At 46.8% G+C, this 18,517-nt stretch overlaps 1 protein-coding gene across 1 annotated transcript in view; it reads left to right on the forward strand.

Moving 5' to 3' along the window:
• Window positions 1–18,517, forward strand: part of CDH3 (cadherin 3) — a 54,418-nt gene that overhangs the window by 21,344 nt on the left and 14,557 nt on the right. Inside the window, exons 3-9 of the mRNA XM_054454109.2 lie at window positions 11,128–11,213; window positions 12,870–13,013; window positions 13,232–13,387; window positions 13,493–13,637; window positions 14,527–14,702; window positions 15,700–15,828; window positions 17,070–17,255. Of these exons, the coding sequence (XP_054310084.1) occupies window positions 11,128–11,213; window positions 12,870–13,013; window positions 13,232–13,387; window positions 13,493–13,637; window positions 14,527–14,702; window positions 15,700–15,828; window positions 17,070–17,255 (1,022 nt within the window). The remainder of the gene's footprint in view (window positions 1–11,127; window positions 11,214–12,869; window positions 13,014–13,231; window positions 13,388–13,492; window positions 13,638–14,526; window positions 14,703–15,699; window positions 15,829–17,069; window positions 17,256–18,517) is intronic.

Consider the following 18,517-nt stretch of genomic DNA (forward strand, 5'->3'; position numbering starts at 1 on the left):
TTGCTTGGCAAGGGCAATGGGCCTCCCAGCATGCCCAGGGGCGGATCCCAAGTGAATCCAGGAGCCCCAAGGCCTCTTGGGATCCCAGCATGTGCAGCCTCTTCCCCCCACCACACTTTGCTGCCCTATGACCTCTCCTGTGGGTCTCCTCAAAACGGGTCTGGCTCACTGGCCACCATCTTGGTTTTCCTGTGCGTGGAAAATACTTGGTGACGGGAGGGGCAGACCACAGCCTTGGTACCATGGCTCAGCCCCTCTCTCTGTCTTCTTTTTGGTACAAGAATAAAACTATAAATATTTTATATAATAATTGTCAGGCTTATGCTATAAATGGCTTTATGACCTGCTTTTTTCCCCCTTCTGCAAAATACTTTTTCCTGGGTAGGTTTTCTTTTATAATATTTAAGGCTGTACATTAGACATTTGGATGACTGTGGCAAAATTAACTGTTCTGTTGAGAGTTAGGTTGTTGAGACCTTTTTTTGCTTTTTTTTCCCTATTAAGCAAGTCACGAACATCCTGGCAGGTGTGGTTTTGTCACATCTGGGATGGTATCTTGGCACAATTCCTGGGTCAACGGACTTGTTTAAGGCATTTTAATTTGCCAGAGAGGTTGTGCCAGTTAATATTCCCCCACCCCTAGCAATATATAGCAGCACCCAGTTCCCAACTGTGACACAGCACTTGTCCTTTTAATTTGTATTTCTTAGTTGGTGAACTTTTTTCTATATGTAGTTTTACTTAGGAAAAATGCCAGAATCTTTCTTCAAGTCACTTCCACCTACTTTTCCCCTGTGTCCTCTTATTCCAATCCCTTAACAGAAGGTAGTGATAGCTATAAGGACAAATTTGTTTGTTTTGTGAGCTAGATATGTCCCTAAGCCAAGCTAGAATAGAAATTTCCTAGGCAATCTCTTCCCCCAACTCCCCAGGCTGCCTTTTGGCCACAATATGTTTAAGCTGATGTTTTCCTTTTCCTCTAGTCAAAATACCCAGAGATCAGTAGGGAGATTGGTGGAGATTGATCACTTGATGGACGTTTTGTCTCCAGAGAGATGGGTGGTTTTATTTTGCCAGAACATCCAGTAATGTTGGACATCAGGACCACATAGCACCTCCAGGAAGAGACAAGCTCCTGACCTTCAAGGGTGTTCCCTTGAGAGTATGGAGGTGTCTAGGCAAATTGCAACCTAAAAGCAGTCCTGGAACATAAGAGGAATGAGTTCTCAGCCCAGCATCCATCGATTCTTATAAGTCTATTTAAAAAGCTTTCTTTTCCCAATAGCTGTAGTACCCCAGGGACCAAACTCTTCTTGCCCAAGTTTTATTAGTGGCGCCAGTTCAGGACCTGAGGCCAGGCTTGGCAGGATGATCTTTAGAGAGGAGCTTTGAATATAGGCCAAAGACTCCTGATTTCCACTGGATGTCTTCTATCGAGTGCAGACACATAGAGCTCTGGCTTTTTTGTTGTTAATTTCTCTTTTTATTTATTTTTACCTATAATGTGTTCTATGATACTAATTGTTAATTTCTCTAGAAGCAGCCTCAGGTTACTGATTCCCTTTTTCCCTTCCCCGACAATATTTTAGGAAATGTACATTTAGGCTCAGTGCTAAAAGCTGTCCATTTATATTGGTAGAGGAGGCACCTCTTCATCAGGTTCATCGACCTTGTGATTCAGAATCCTTGTGGGAGAAACTGAGGCTAATGCGGTCAAATGACTGTCTGAAGCCCTGGATGGGTGTGGAAGAAAGAGCTATGTTTAGGCTTCCATTTTCCAGCCTTAAATTCTGGACTATTGCCCCACGTGCTCATCATCAAGTTGCCCCAGAAAGAGTTTGACGCAAGCCCATTCATGCCCCCGTGATTTGGCCAAGATGCGTGGCCTTGTGGAACCATGCTGCAGTTAGGAACAGGAGTCAGTTTACTTCGCTGACGGGGTAAAGGAGGGATGAGTGATGATGAGACCTGGTTTCGTATCAGTTTCATTTGGAAACTAGTGATACAAGCCAGTGGTGCCAGGAAGCATCTGGGAGGAAACTGTAATGATCTGCCCCAGGGCTTACCATTTACTCTGACTCAGCTTGCAGAGAAGACTACTCATGTTTCTACATGTGCCTAGCAAGTTTCCCTAGAAAGGCCAGCTTTTTCATGAAATCTGCATCTTCTGCTTCCTCTGGTAAACCACAGAGGACCCGTACAAAACAGCCCTCTCCAAATGCAGACTGAGCCAGTTCCCTATCATGCCCTTTGGTCCCATGTGTCAACATCTTTGATCAGCTTCATCCGTTGAGTAAAGCATACGGCTGTAGCTAACTTCTTCCCTCTTTGAGAGAGAATTTTTCAGTGGTATACATAGAAAGAGGCCAGGATGTGGATGTCAGAAGCCTAGGTTAATTGTGAGTAGTCTAAGGTACCTTTTTATTGAGAGCTTACCTTACTTACTCTGGGCCAGGCACAGTATTCAGTGCTGTTTGAACACTGTCCCATTTAATCTTCCTGATAACCTGATGAGGTAGGTATTGTTTCATTTTCCAGATGAGGAACTGGGCTTCTGTATACTCAGACAATTTGCCCAATCATGTGATAGATAAGTGACATTATAGGGATTGGAATCCAAGTCTTCTGGACTCCAAATTTCATATTCTTCATTATTTCCCTGCCTTCAGGATTTGAAACCTGATCTTGCTGCTTCCTGGGGCAGTTCAACCCCTGGCAGCCTCTTGTTTCCTGAGTTGTCAGATTGGGAGCAGTAATACCACCTTGCAGGTTATTTTGTGAGGATTTGGGTAGGAAAACACTTAGCTGGGTATCCTGAGCAGAGTGGGTGTTTGAAGCTTATTCCTATCAGTCTGGACCATTGCCCCTTGGTTGTGCTCTGTACCCAACTCAAAGCAGTTTAGAGCTGATGGGCCCAGCCCCTCAGATGTATCTGGAATGTGCACCCTGAGCGGGAGGCACTTACACCTATAATACATGACCATTGGCTTCCCCTTGATTGTTGACACTGTCCCTTCTAAGAGATGGACAGCCCAGTTACTGTGCTACAAATATTTGGAACCATGTAACACTGGAAATACACCAGAAGACAGGGTAGTAAGAGTGAGTTATACACTCTAGTGGAAAGCAGATTTTGTAGACAGTGGGAAGAGGATTTCTAGCTCCTGGTGGGGGGGGGGGTGGCAGTAGCAGCTCTCAGAGTTTTGGGGATTAAGTCTTCTGAGTAGTAGGGGAGTCAATCCTTTAGCCTCCTGCTGGGTAACCTGGTAGGAGAGGATTGGAGTCATTGAGTCTCTCCTTAAAGGAAATAATTGACAGAATTGTCTGGTTAGCCGTTTACTGGCTGAAGATCTTCCCTTAGGAAGAGGACTGTTTTAAGATTGAGAAAAGTGGCCAGGCACAGTGGCTCATGCCTGTAATCCCAGCACCCTGGGAGGCCAAGGTGGGAGGGTCACTTGTGCCCAGGAGTTCTAGACCAGCCTGGGAAACATAGCAAGACCCTGTATCTACCAAAAAAAAAAAAAAAAGGTGACCTTTAGCTTTTTAAAAAATCAGTGTTTTAATAACTAATGCAGACACAATGGTCAGAATTCAGAAGAGTGTACAATAGGCCAAGTGTGGTGGCTCACGCCTGTAATCCCAACACTTTGGGAGTCTGAGGCGGGCGGATTACTTGAGGCCAGGAGTTCGAGACCAGCCTGGCCAACATGGTGATACCCTGTCTCTACTAAAAAATACAAAAAAATTAGCCGAGCATAATGGCAGGTGCCTGTAATCCCAGCTACTTGGGAGGCCGAAGTGGAGGATTGCTTGAACCCGGGAGGCGGGGGTTTCAGTGAGCCGAGATCGCACCACTGCCCTCCAGGGCAAGACTCTGTCTCAAAAAAAAAAAAAAAAAAGTGTACAGTAAAAAGTCTTATCCCTCGGTGAGGCGTGGTGGCTCATGGCTATAATCCCAGCATTGGGGAAGGCCAAAGTCGGGTGATTACTTGATGCCAGGAGTTTGAGACCAACCTGGGCAACACAGACCCCATCTCATTTTTAAAAAATAATTTTTAAGGCCGGGCATGGTGGCTCATGCCTGTAATCCCAGCACTTTGGGAGGCTGAGGCAGGCAGATCATCTGAGGTCAGGAGTTCGAGATCAACCTGGCCAACATGGTGAAACCCCATCTCTGCTAAAAATACAACAACAACAAAAAAAATTAGCTGGGCATGGTGGTGGCTTCCTGTAATCCCAGCTACTTGGCACACTGAGGCAGGTGAATCGCTTGAACCCGGGAGGCGGAGGTTGCAGTGAACCAAGATCATGCCACTACACTCCAGCCTGGGCAATGGAGCGAGACTCCGTCTCAAAAAATAAAAATTTTTAAAATAAAAATTCATTCTTGTCTATAAGCCCAGTTTTTGGGGTTGCCTTTCAGAGCTATTTTTCAAATAACAATTTAAAAATATGAATGTTAGCATATTGGTTCCGAATATATTGCTCTATACCTTTTTATAAAGGGTATAATTTTAAAAAACAAACACTATATCCTAGAGATCTTTCCATATAGATATGGAATAGGAGCTTCCTCATCTTTTGTATCTTTTTTAAATGACTGTTTAGTGTTTCATTGTATAGATGACGGCATAACAGAAAGTTAAGTAATCCCTTATTGATGGACATTTAGGTTGTATCTAAGCTTTTGCTATTACAATTGATGTGGTGTTGATTAGTTTGGTTAGATAGCTAAGGAAAGGTGATTTTGGAGTATTCTGTAAAAATTCAAAGATACTTGAGGGTAGATACTTTGGTTTCCTGGTATATTCCTGGTGTCTAAAAGAATGTCATTGGCGGCCGGACACGCTGGCTCACGCCTGTAATCCCAGAACTTTGGGAGGCTGAGGCGGGCGGATCACGAGATCCGATCTAGACCATCCTGGCTAACACGGTGAAATCCCGTCTCTACTAAAAATACAAAAAATTAGCCGGTCATGGTGGCGGGCGCCTGTAATCCCAGCTACTCGGGAGGCTGAGGCAGGAGAATGACGTGAACCTAGAAGGCGGAGCTTGCAGTGAGCCGAGATCGCGCCACTGCACTCTAGCCTGGGTGATAGAGCAAGACTCCGTCTCAAAAAAAAAAAAAAAGAATGTCATTAGCACCTAAGTAGTTGCTGAATGAATGCCGCATTGAGGTACCTGGCTTTAGAACCTGACCACCCTGGGTTCTCATTCTAATTCCATGCACCAGCTGTTTGACCTTTGGCAAGTTATCTCACCACCACCACCCCTCACCCCCAGCCCTAGTTTTCTCATGTGGTAAATGGTGGGTAATGGTTTGTAAGGTTCTGGGGGTCTGTACATTCATGGTTGGGGTTTATTTTTCTTGAAATGGTTTTGCTCTGTCTCCAGCTGGGGTGCAGTGGCAAGAACATGGATCCCTGTAACCTTGACCTCCTGGGCTCAATCTATCTTCCCACCTCAGTTGCCTAAGCGGCTGGGACTACATCATGGTTTGGAGTTTCAACTTGTGTGTTACTCATGATGGTTCTGTGAAGTGTAATATCCATCTTCCAAATGAGAAAGCATAAATTCCTAATAAGTTAATTCAAGTTCCACATCAGCAGTGATATTTCCAATTAATGGATTCTTGAGGGACTTTCACATGGGTCTTCAGTCCAGCTTTAAATAATACTGAATAAGCCTGGCACAGTGGCTCATGCCTGTAATCCCAGCACTTTGGGAGGTTAAAGCGGGTGGATCGCTTGAGGCCAGGAGTTCGAGACCAGCCTGGGCAACGTGGTGAAACGCTATCTCTACTAAGAATACAAAAATTAGCTGGGCGTGGTGGTGCATGCCTGTAGTCCCAGCTACTCAAGAGGCTGAGGCAAGAGAATTGCTTTGAGCCCAGGAGGTGGAGGCTGCAGTAAGCTGAGATTGCACCACTGCACTCCAGCCTGAGTAACAGAGCAAGACTCTGTCTCAAAAAAACAAAAACAAAAAAGTAGTACATAAATGTTATCTATTAATGGTAATTTAGAAGGGGAGGGATTTGAGATTGATGTACTTTTTTTTTTTAAGAGACAGGGTCTAGCTATATCGGCCAGGCTGAACTCAAACTCCTGGGCTCAAGCAATCTGCCCACCTCAGCCTCCCAAGTAGCTGGTACTACAGGTGCATGCCACCATGCCCAGCTGAGATTTGATGCCCACTTGCTAGGTTTACCATAACAAAGTGCCAGGTACTGGGGTGGCTTAAACAACAGAAATTCATTTTCTTATAGTTCTGGCTTGTAGATGGACAGTTTCTCCCCGTGGCTTCACATGGTCTTCCCTCTGTAACTACCTGTGTCCGAAGCAAACTTCTTCCTCTTCTAAAGATACCAGTCATGCTGGATTAGGGCCTACCCTAATGAGTTCATTTTACCTTTTTTTTTTTTTTTTTTTTTTTTTTTTTTTGAGATGGATCTTGCTCTGTTGTCCAGGCTGGAGTGAGGTGGTGTGATCTCGGCTTACTGCAACCTCTGTCTCCTGGGTTCAAGTGATTCTCCTGCCTCAGCCTCCGAGGTAGCTGGGACTACAGGCACAGGTCACCATGCCCGGCTAATTTCTATATTTTTAGTAGAGACGGGATTTTACTATGTTGGCCAGGCCGGTCTCAAACTCCTGACCTCAGGTGATCCGCCCATCTCGCCCTCCGAAAGTGCTGGGATTACAGGCGTGAGACACTGTGCCTGGCCGACTTCATTTTACCTTAATTACCTCTTTAAGGTCCCTATCTTCACATACAGTGGCCATTTTAGGTACCAGTGGTTAGGACTTCAACATAAGAATTTTGGAGGGACACAACTCGTGTTAAGGGAAAACTTGGACCTGCAGAAAAATTGAGAAAATAAGTTGCCAACAGGTGGTCATGACCAAATGGTTATTGCAGTGAACTTGAAAATAAGTTTCTGATGACCTTAATCATTGGGAAAGGTCATTTCCTTTCAGTCATTTTTCTGTGCCTAGTTACATGTATTATGTAGTAGTTCTGCATTCTACTTATTTTGTTTTACTATCATAGTATAAGAACTTCCCTATATAAAGTGTTATATTGCATAGCTGGATGAATAACCTATGGAGTAAGTGCCCCCATAGATTATTTAACTTTTGCCCTATATTGAAGATGATTTAATCTTTGCCACATTATCGTTCCTGGTCCTTCTAGCACTAAGGCAAAGCAGGGTTCCTCAGAAGATGAATCCACAAAGCTGTGTGCTGGCAATAAAGGGCAGGGCCACCCTGGGGATCGTGTGGCCCCTGGGACCCTCTGGAACTGAATCAGGCCCAGATTCCCTTTCCCCTTCCTCCCACTGGCCAAGCACGTCACAGCCCAGCACTCCTCAGTGGGGATGTCGTCAAGGAGGCAGGGCTGGTTCCTAAGCAACCTTCTCTTTCTCATGATCACATTCCAGCCTTCCCACAGAGGATCTTCCTGTGTGTGGTAAGCTCTTGGGCTCTGAGGTAGCTCTTTGGGGTCCCCAAGTGCCTCTGTCCTCTCCCATTCACTGAGTCCACTGCCTAAAAGATGGCCAGTGTCTTAACTTCCTTTGCCTGGATGAGTTTTGCCTGGTTTTGAACTTCCTGTTAGTGGAATCATGCTTATGTCCTCTCATATCTGGCTTCTACTACTCAACCTTATGTTTGTTAAATTTCCCATGTTGTTGCCTGTCCTTGTGCTTCATTCACTTCATTATGTGAATATACCCCAGTGTTTCTGCCCATTCTCCCTCATCGTTTGGGCCGATTCCGGCTTAGCTATTATGAATAGTGCTGTTATGAACATTATAATACATATGTTTTGGCAAATGTATTTTTGTTGGGTCTGTACATCACAGTGGACTTGCTGGGTCTTAGGGAATTAATATATCAATATGTACTGCCAAATTGTTTTCCAAAGTGATTGTCCTCCCATATCAGACTTTTGTTTGTGTGTGTGTTAAAATAGGCATAACATAAAATTTACCATTTCAACCATTTTTAAGTAAATAATTCAGTAGCACTAAGTACATCCACAGTTTGTGCAACATCGCCATTATCTATCTCCCGAACTTTTTCATCATCCCCAACAGAAACTCTGTATTCATTAGGCATTAGGTAGTAGTGCCCCTCCCCTCTCTCTCTCTGTAGCCCCTGGTCAATTCCTTTTTTTTTTTCTTAGAGAAAAAAGGGTCTTGCTGGAGTACAGTGGTGCAGTCATGGCTCACTGCAGCTTCAAACTCATGGGCTCAAATGATCCTCCCACTTCAGCCTCCCAAGTTGCTGGAACAGGTGCATACCACCATGCCCAGATGATTTTTAAAAAATCGTGTAGAGGCCGGGTGCAGTGGCTCACTCCTGTAATCCCAGCACTTTGGGAGGCTAGGCAGGTGGATCGCTTGAGGCCAGGAGTTTGAGACCAGCCTGGCCAACATGGTGAAACCCCTTCTCTACTAAAAATACTAAAATTAGCTGGGCATGGTGGTGCACACCTGTAGGCCCAGCTACTCGGGAGGCTGAGGCATGAGAATTGCTTGAACCTAGGAGGTGGAGGTTGCAGTGAGCCACTGTACCACAGCCTGGGCAAGAGGGTGAGACTCTATCTCAAAAAAAAAAAAGATTCATCTCTTGATGGACACTTGGGTTGTTTCTACCTTTTGACTATTATGAATAACGCTGCTGTAAAAATGAGTGCATAAGTATCTATTTGAATCCTTTTGGTTCTTTCAGGTATATACCTAGGCATTGAATTGCTAGGTTATGTGGTAATTCTACATTTAACACGTTGAGGAACTGCCAAACTGTTTTCCACAGTGGCTGCATCATTTCACATTCCCACCAGCAGTGTACGACGATTCCAATTTCCCTCTATCCTTGCCAACACTTGTTGTTTTCTTTTTTTTTTCTTTTATAGCCATCCTAGTGCATGTGAAGTGGTATCTCATTGTGATTTTGATTTGCATTTCCCTACTAACTAATGATATTGAGCATCTTTTCATGTGCTTATTGGCCATTGTATATCTTCCCTGGAGAAAGGTCTTTTCAAGTCCTTTGCCTATTTTTTTAAAATTGGGTTTTGTTGTTGTTGAGCTTTATGAATTCTTTACATATTCTGGATATTAATCCTTTAGAATTCTTCTTTTTCGGCCAGGCCTGGTGGCTCGTATCTGTAATCCCAGTGCTTTGGGAAGCCAAGGCAAGAGAAGTGCTTGAGCCCAGGAGTTCGAGACCAGCTGGGGCAACAAAGTGAGGCCCCATCTCTACAAAAAATTAAGGAAAATTAGCCGGGTATGGTGGCATGCGTCTGTGGTCCCAGCCACACAGGAGGCTGAGGCAGGAGAACCCCTTGAGCCTGGGAGGTTGAGGCTGTAGTGAGTTATGATTGCACTGCTGCATTCCAGCCTAAGTTACAGAGTGAGACCCTGTCTCAAAAAAAAGAATTCTGCTTTTTTATGTTGTGTCTTATATACTATGTGAATACTTTGTCATGTCCATATTACTTTTATTATTTTAAAAACCTCATCTGGGCCGGGTGCAGTGGCTCACGCCTGTAATCCCAGCACTCTGGGAGGCCGAGGCGGTCAGATCACAAGGTCAGGAGTTCGAGACCAGCCTGGTCAATATGGTGAAACCCCATCTCTACTAAAAATACAAAAATTAGCCAGGCATGGTGTTGCGTGCCTATAGTCCCAGCTACTCGGGAGGCTGAGGCAGAAGAATTACTTGAACCTGGGAGGTGGAGGTTGCAGTGAGCCAAGATCATGCCACTGCACTCCAGCCTGGGTGACAGAGTGAGACTTTGTTTCCAAAAAATAAAAAAAGTAAAAATTGAAAGAAAAAAAACCCCTCATCTGTTATCCTTTCTTATTTTAAGGAAAGATATTTTTAAACCAAAATAATAATAATCTGAAACTAAAAGACAGCCTTTCTGAAAGGACAGTTTATGCCCTTGCCTGACATATCTATGGACAGGCGTGGGACTGTCCTTGTGGTCTTTGTTATGTTGCAGCCTAGCAAAAATGGGAGCACTGGGCAGAGCACGGTGCTGACAGGACCCAGGGTATAGCCCCTGGCAGATTCCCTGATTTCTTGGCATTGGCCATAAGGAAGAGTAGTTGGCCATAAGGAAGAGTAGGTAACAACGTTGGTTGTGAATAGTCTCTAGTGTGCATCTTGGAGTTGGGTAGACCTGGCGTCTGAACCTCAGTTTTCTAATCTTTGGAAAGGCGGCTGGGCGCTGTGGCTCATGCCTGTAATCCCAGCACTTTGGGAGACCGAGGCGGGTGGATCACAAGGTCAGGAGTTCAAGACCAGCCTGGCCAACATGGTGAAACCCAATCTCTACTAAAAAACAAAAATTAGCTGGGCATAGTGGCATACACCTGTAACCCCAGCTACTCAGGAGGTTGAGGTGGGAGAATCACTTGAACCCAGAAGGTGGAGGTTGCAGTGAGCTGAGATTGTGCCACTACACTCCAGCCTGGTGACAGAGCAAGACTCTGTCTCGAAAAAAAAAAAAGAAAAGAAAAAAAGTGGGGGATAATACCTACCTTGGTATCATAGTTGTAAGGATGAAATTCACCTCCAGCTGGTGAATGGTGGTTACTAACTCGGAGTGCTTGTTTAAAGAGTAGCCAAGCATTGGGGATTCAGAAGGAGCGAAATGAACTGAAACAACCAAAGGTTGTACAGGTGATCCTGTGGGCATATATATTGTGTGTAAATAGACTCACAGCCTTCAGAAAATCTTCTGCTTCTAGCTATGACCTTAGTCAACCCCTTGTCACATGAGGCCACCTGGGGCTAATGTCCCTGAATGTCTATGATCTTGGTCCTCTGGGACCAAGAACAAAGAAGAGTTTGACCCACAAACTGACCATGAGGCGATCTTCCCTTGAGGTGATCTCCCCTCGAGGTGATCTTCCCTCTTGAAACCAAACTTGGAAGCCTCCTCTGAAACTTGTGTTAGTCACACTCCTGGTCAGAGAAAGTAAGCCAAGTCCCCCTTCTGCAGCCACTTAGCAGTCCTGGATCCAGTCAGAGGACTCTTGTCAGTCTTGTTTTCCTGGGGCAACTTCCAGAATACTCCTGCCTTCCTAATGCTCTCTCTTCCCCTTCCCCACAGTATTCATGGGCTGCCCTGGGCAAGAGCCAGCTCTGTTTAGCACTGATAATGACGACTTCACTGTGCGGAATGGCGAGACAGTCCAGGTAAAACACCATGTCCACCTGCAGAACAAAAGAAAGATGTTCTCTGTGCCCAGATTGCTGGCCAGGAGCCCTTGGTTGCTGTGGCCATTGTGAGCCAAGTCAGCCCTTAAGAGGAGCTAGTGTTAGTCCTCAGCTGTCCACAGCTTGGGTGTGAGCACTGATCTAAGGGGGGTAGTGCTTGCAGCTACCCAACGGCGGTGCCTGAGGTCAGGCCAGTGGAGCCAAGAACTGCCTTGTGAGTAATCACACACTGTACTGGGTCCCTCGGATTCCCTCTCCCACCTTCCTTTACTTCCTTCCCTTATCACCCATGTTAACCCCAACTGAAGGCAGTTCTAAACGCAGGCCTGCCAATCCCATGAGCCTCCAGGAAGACACACCTGGGGTGCTTGGCCACACTTTGCTTTAATTTTTGAATAGCTAATATAGCCACTTGGTTCAAAAATAAAAAATAATAATAAGCTATACAATAAATAATCTCCCCTTGTTTGCCTCCATTTGCCCAAAGCCCCCTTCACCCCTTCACGTAGTTAACCACTGTTCCCAGTTTCTTTCCTTCCAGAGTTTATATATAGTCTATACTTATATGTGTTACATATTTATATTATACATGTTTTTACATGTTACCTATTTCGTATATATACATATATAAAAACAGATTCCTTTCCTTATGCAAAAGCTAGGATGCTGTTCACATGTCTGCACCTTTCTTTTTCTACTTAACAGTATATCAGCACAGCACAATGTCTACCCTCTTTCCACAGATAGCCACTATTAGTTTTTTTCTGTATTCTGCCTGACTTCATCCATGTACAAGAAAATATGACTATATGGTCTTATTTCCTACCCTTTTACACAAAAGGTGGAACAGTACCTGGCACACATTAAGCACAATGTGTTTGTTAAATAAAATGCTAAACTCTATTAAGCTGCCCTATACCTTAATCTTTTCATTTGACAGCATAAATCAAAAATCAGGCTGAGTGCAATGGCTCATGCATGTAATCTCAGCACTTTAGGAGGCCGAGGCGAACAGATTGCTTGAGGTCAGGAGTTCAAGACCAGCCTGGCCAATGTGGTGAAACTCCGTCTCTACTAAAAATACAAAAATTAGCTGAGTGTGGTGGCAGATGCCTGTAATCCCAGCTACTCAGGAGGCTGAGGCAGGAGAATCACTTGAACCCGGGAGGCAGAGGTTGCAGTGAGCCGAGATCGTGCCACTGCACTCCAGCCTGGGTGACAGAGCGAGACTCCATCTCAAAAAAAAGGAAAAGAAAGAAAAAAGGTCTTTCCCTGTTGGCACATAGAGAGCATACTCCTTCTTATTTTTAGAGCTGCATAGTATTCCACTAGATGGATGTGCTGTAGTATATTTCACTGGTCCTCCTGTGTAAGTAAACACTGAGTTTCCCTTGCAATAGGCCCATCTAGGTCTCCTCACCCTTAACTTTTTTTTTTTTTTAATTTAACTTAGGGTCTCGCTATCTTGCCCAGGCTGCTTTCGAACTCCTGGGCTCAAGTGACCCTCCCAAAGTACTGGGATTATAGGCGTGAGCTACCATGCCCAGCCACCCTTATTAACTCTTATAGGTGAGAGGATGTTGAGCATGTCCCAGCTATTTGCACATCTGGGTTAAGGAGTTTCTCTCCTTGCAGGAAAGAACGTCACTGAAGGAAAGGAATCCATTGAAGATCTTCCCATCCAAACGTATCTTACGAAGACACAAGAGAGATTGGGTGGTTGCTCCAATATCTGTCCCTGAAAATGGCAAGGGTCCCTTCCCCCAAAGACTGAATCAGGTATGACTGTGCCTTCTCCTGGGGAGCGCTGGTGGCCCCAGGGACCCCCATCCAAAGGCCTACATGAGATTTCTTGCTACTGAATGTGGGGGCCGAGACAGAAAAACCTCTCCTGTGTGAGCAGATCCTCCTATGGCAGTGCCCCTCTTCACAGAGGACTCTGTCACAGTCACGGGATATTTGTTACTTTGTCAGCTGCCATTTTCTTTTCCCTCCAGCTCAAGTCTAATAAAGATAGAGACACCAAGATTTTCTACAGCATCACGGGGCCAGGGGCAGACAGCCCCCCTGAGGGTGTCTTCGCTGTAGAGAAGGAGACAGGCTGGTTGTTGTTGAATAAGCCACTGGACCGGGAGGAGATTGCCAAGTATGAGGCAAGTAGCCTTTAGTGTCTACTGTAAATGTCCCCTCAGAAGTGGGGTCCTAGGCCTGGTGAGGTGGGTGGCACCAGGCTGACCCCAGAGCTGTGTACCCCACAGCTCTTTGGCCATGCTGTGTCAGAGAATGGTGCCTCAGTGGAGGACCCCATGAACATCTCCATCATCGTGACCGACCAGAATGACCACAAGCCCAAGTTTACCCAGGACACCTTCCGAGGGAGTGTCTTAGAGGGAGTCCTACCAGGTAAGAGGACTGGGAAGGGGACTGCTATGGGGCTGGGCCCACACCCTTAAATGCTAAAAGATCCCACCATACCTGATTTCCTTGGGTGTGTATCAGATTACTTGGGATCTTCTTAAAAATCCAGATTGCCCCCCTTCCATCCCAAGGTTCCTGAATAAGAATGATCCTAGAGCAGAGCTCTGGAATCTGTATATTTGAAATTTTCCCTAAAGCTTCAGATGGTCAACCAAGCTTGGGAATCACTAGCTTTGGAGCTTCAGAGACCTAGATTTGAATCTTGGAAAAGCCCTCTTTACTGGCTGTGATCCTGGGCATATTCTTGACCTCTGAGCCTCATTTCTCACATCTAAAAATGGGAATAATATCAACCTTGAAGAGTGGTGAAGATGAGAAACACCATGTGCAGACTGTTACGTAATACAGAGCGCCTAACGCGAGGCTCTTGAGTGCATGGCAGCCGCAGGGAATGCAGCAAAGACTGGAGGTGTTAGAACATGGCTGACGGAGGCCGGGCGCGGTGGCTCACACCGGGAACCCTAGAACTTTGGGAGGCCTAGGCAGGCACATCACTTGATATCAGGAGTTTAAGACCAGCTGGGCCAACATGGTGAAATCCTATCTCTACTAAAAATATTTAAAAATTAGCCGGGTGTGGTGGCGGGCACCTGTAATCTCAGCTACTCAGGAGGCTGAGGCAGGAGAATCACTTGAACCCAGGAGGCAGAAGTTGCAGTGAGTCGAGATCACACCATTGCACTCCAGCCTGGGTGATAGAGTGAGACTTCATCTCAAAAAAAAAAAAAAAGAAAGAAAGAAGAAAAAGAGTTCCAGAAGTAGACAGGGCTGGAGTTGGAACTGGGAGGAAAAGGTACTCATCCCTTCTCTCCAGGTACTTCTGTGATGCAGGTGACAGCCACAGATGAGGATGATGCCATCTATACCTACAATGGGGTGGTTGCTTACTCCATCCATAGCCAAGAACCCAAGGACCCACACGACCTCATGTTCACCATTCACCGGAGCACAGGCACCATCAGTGTCATCTCCAGTGGCCTGGACCGGGAAGTGAGTGGCCCTTAGGGAAAGTACTGCCTACCCAGACTTACCCAGGCTGGGGCCTGACTCTGAGAGCAGAAGCTCCTATCCCTGCCCACAAAGCCCAAGGCAGAACAGTGAGGACCCACGTCAGCTGGGATGGCCGCTGCTGGGTTCACATGCGATGACCCTGGTTCCTTGGGCCCATGGCCTGCTGCCAGCCAATCTCATTAAATCTCCTCCAGGGCTGGGAGGCAGCTGTAAAATGCCTACTTTTGGTGTTTTCTGTAGATTTTCTCATTTCCTCTCAGAGTGGCTCACTTAGTGTGCACATTACCCAAATTGGTCCCTTATGTGCCACAAAGCAGAATTAGCTCCATGGATACTGGATTTGCTGCCTGTTTCCTAATTGATACCTTTATCCAAATCCTCACTCAAAACTCTTATTCTGAGGCCAGGCACGGTGGCTCACGCCTGTAATCTCAGCACTTTGGAAGGCCAAGGCGGGCGGATCACTTGAGGTCAAGAGTTCAAGACCAGCCTGGCCAACATGGGGAAACCCTGTCTCTACTAAAAATACAAAAATTAGCTGGGCGTGGTGGCAGGCACCTGTAATCCCAGCTACTTGGGAGGCTGAGGCAGGAGAATCACTTGAACCTGGGAGGTGGAGGTTACAGTGAGCCAAGATCACGCCACTACACTGCAACCTGGGCGACAGGGCAAGATCCTCTCTCAAAAACAAAAGCAAAACTCATTCTGGAGCAGTTAAGGGTCAGGGGGCGATGCCAAGGCTTCCCTAGGACAGGCCCAGGAGAACTATTTGGATCACTGGTTCCATCTCCAACAGCATCCTCTGCTTCTGTTCTCCTGGCAGTGGGTGAGGGGTGGCCAAGGAGTCAGCATTATGATAGGGAGAGATCCTCTTCTCCATCCACACACCCCTGAGCCAGTGCTTCCTGGAGCTCAGGGGAGGGACCCTTCAGATTGAACCCACAATGGGCTTCCCCTCTCCTCTCTTTCGCCCCAGAAAGTCGCTGAGTACACACTGACTCTCCAGGCCACAGACATGGATGGGGACGGCTCCACCACCACGGCAGTGGCAGTAGTGGAGATCCTTGATGCCAATGACAATGCTCCCGTGTTTGACCCCCAGAAGGTAATGCCCCTTCCTCACTCAGTCCCTCACAGATAACGAAGGACCAAAGTTTGCCTTTCTCAGGAAACTGGAACCAGTCTATATTGCTTCAAATGCCAGTCTCAGCACTATGGCTGTGTGACCTTAGGAAAACTACCTAACCTGTCTGTGCCCCATTCCCTAATCTGTGAAAAGGAGATAATGATAATCCCTGCTGCACTGTTCTGAGTTTCAAATGAAATCATCTATGTACATTTCCTAACACGATGCCTGAAAAGAAGTGCTGGATATGAAAATCTTTGATTTGAAAAAATATTTTCCTTGTACCTACACCTGCCCATCTTTTCCCAGTGAAAACATTGATTTGAAAACATATTTTCCTCGTACCTACACCTGCCCATCTTTTCCAGTGAATGCTTGCGGACCTCCAAGGCAGAGGACTCAGTGCCAATCAGGGTGCCAATTACATCCTCCCGCTTCCATCTTTAGACAGCTCTGAACGTTAGTTAGGTCTGAATACAAGTTTGTAATGAGGCCAGGCACGGTGGCTCATGCCTATAATCCCAGCGCTTTGGGAGGCCAAGCCAGGCAGAACACTTTTGAGGCCAGGAGTTCAAGACCAAGCTGGCCAATATGGCAAAACCCCGTCTCTACTAAAAATACAAAAATTAACCAGGTGCAGTAGCACACACCTGTAGTCCCAACTACTTGGGAAGCTGAGACATGAGGATCGCTTGAGCTTGGGAGGTGGAGGTTGCAGTGAGCCAAGATCACCCACTGCACTCCAGCCTGAGCAGCAGACTGAGACTGTCTAAAAAAAAATAAAAAAATTGTTCTGAGCAACTGATTTTCCAGTCTTTGTCACATGTCCCAGAATCTCCAAAAACTTCCTGTTCAGTGCCCCAGCCCATTCAGGCATCTACCTTTTCTTGCCACCTTCCTTATTCCTTTCTGATCTCAGCTGGATAGGTAGCTACACGTGGCAGGGGCTTGGGCATGCAAACTTTGAGATTTCTGGAACATCAGGCCCCTGCGTGTAGGGAAAGCAGGCACAGGATTGGTGTGGTCTGTGCCAGCAGCTGTGAGGCTGCTGCTGGGGACATCCTGCCGCTGTGTATACTCTGAAACCCCGCAAAGTGGGTGGGTGGTCCAGGAAAGGGTAAAGGCATGGGGATCCCCTGAGGTTGGATGGTGGCTTCTCAGCCTCTGGAGTAGGACAGTCATCCTCTGCTCTGATAGTGCTGTGCTTCTCACACTGACAGTATGAGGCCCGTGTGCCTGAGAATGCAGTGGGCCATGAAGTGCAGAGGCTGACGGTCACTGATCTGGACGCCCCCAACTCACCAGCGTGGCGTGCCACCTACCTCATCGTGGGCGGTGACGACGGGGACCATTTTACCATCACCACCCACCCTGAGAGCAATCAGGGCATCCTGACAACCAGGAAGGTGAGTCAGTTCGGGCCTCAGACAATGGCTATACCCGGGGCAGTCAGGTCTGCAGCCTTCAGGATGAGGAGCCACTGTCTACCGTGGGGTAGTCCAGGAATCGTGCCAGCCCAGTGGCTCCCAACACTGTTCTACCACTCTTGTGTTGGGGAGTCCCTTTGTTCAAACTAAATCTTACCCAGGAGCCCACTTCATAAATAGGTAAGAGTTACAGCCAGGCGTGGTGGCTCATGCCTATAATCCCAGCACTTTGGGAGGCCGAGGCGGGCGGATCACAAGGTTGGGAGATCGAGACCATCCTGGCTAATATGGTGAAACCCTGTCTACTAAAAATACAAAAAAATTAGCCGGGCGTGTGGCGGGTGCCTGTAGTCCCAGCTATTTGGGAGGCTGAGGCAGGAGAATGGCGTGAACCCGGGAGGTGGAGCTTGCAGTGAGCCGAGATCGCACCACTGGACTCCAGCCTGGGCGACAGAGCAAGACTCTGTCTCCAAAAAAAAAAAAAAAAAAAAGAAGAAAAAGAAAAAGAAAAAATCCAGCCTGGACAACATAGAGAAATCCTGTCTACACTAAAAGTATAAAAAATTAGCTGGGGCCGGGCACGATTGCTCATGCCTGTAATCCCAGCACTTTGGGAGGCCAAGGCAGACAGATCACCTGAGGTTGGGGTTGGGAGTTCGAGACCAGCCTGGCTATCATGGTGAAACCCATCTCTACTAAAAATACAAAAATTAGCTGGGCGTGGTGGCACGCGCCTGTAGTCCCAGCTACTCGAGAGGCTGAGGCACGAGAATCGCTTGATCCTGGGAGGCCAAGGTTACAGTGAGCTGAGTTTGCGTCACTGTACTCCAGCCTGGATGACAGAGACTCTGTCTCAAAAAAAAAAAAAACTGCTGGGTGCAGTGGCACACACCTGTAGTCCCAGCTACCCAGGAGGCTGAAGTGGGAAGATGGCTTGAGCCCAAGAAGGTCGAGGCTGCAGTGAGCCATAATTAAGCCACTGCACTGCAGCCTGGGTGACAGAGCAAGATCCTGTCTCAAATAATGGTCTCAAGCAATCCAGCAGCCTTGGCCTCCCAAAGTGATGGGATTAGAGGCATGAGCCACAATGCTAGGCCCCCCGATTTTCTCAAACATCACCACTACTCCACTGGGAACCATTGTTCTAGGGCTTATTAATACAGTTACCTTTAGGATGGTCTGAGAGGCCCCATTAGATGTGCACTCAGGAAGGGGCAGCATTGTTGCTAGTGGGGGCCTCA

Source organism: Pongo pygmaeus, chromosome 18 (assembly GCF_028885625.2).
Source record: "Pongo pygmaeus isolate AG05252 chromosome 18, NHGRI_mPonPyg2-v2.0_pri, whole genome shotgun sequence".
NCBI classification, from domain to species: domain Eukaryota; kingdom Metazoa; phylum Chordata; class Mammalia; order Primates; family Hominidae; genus Pongo; species Pongo pygmaeus.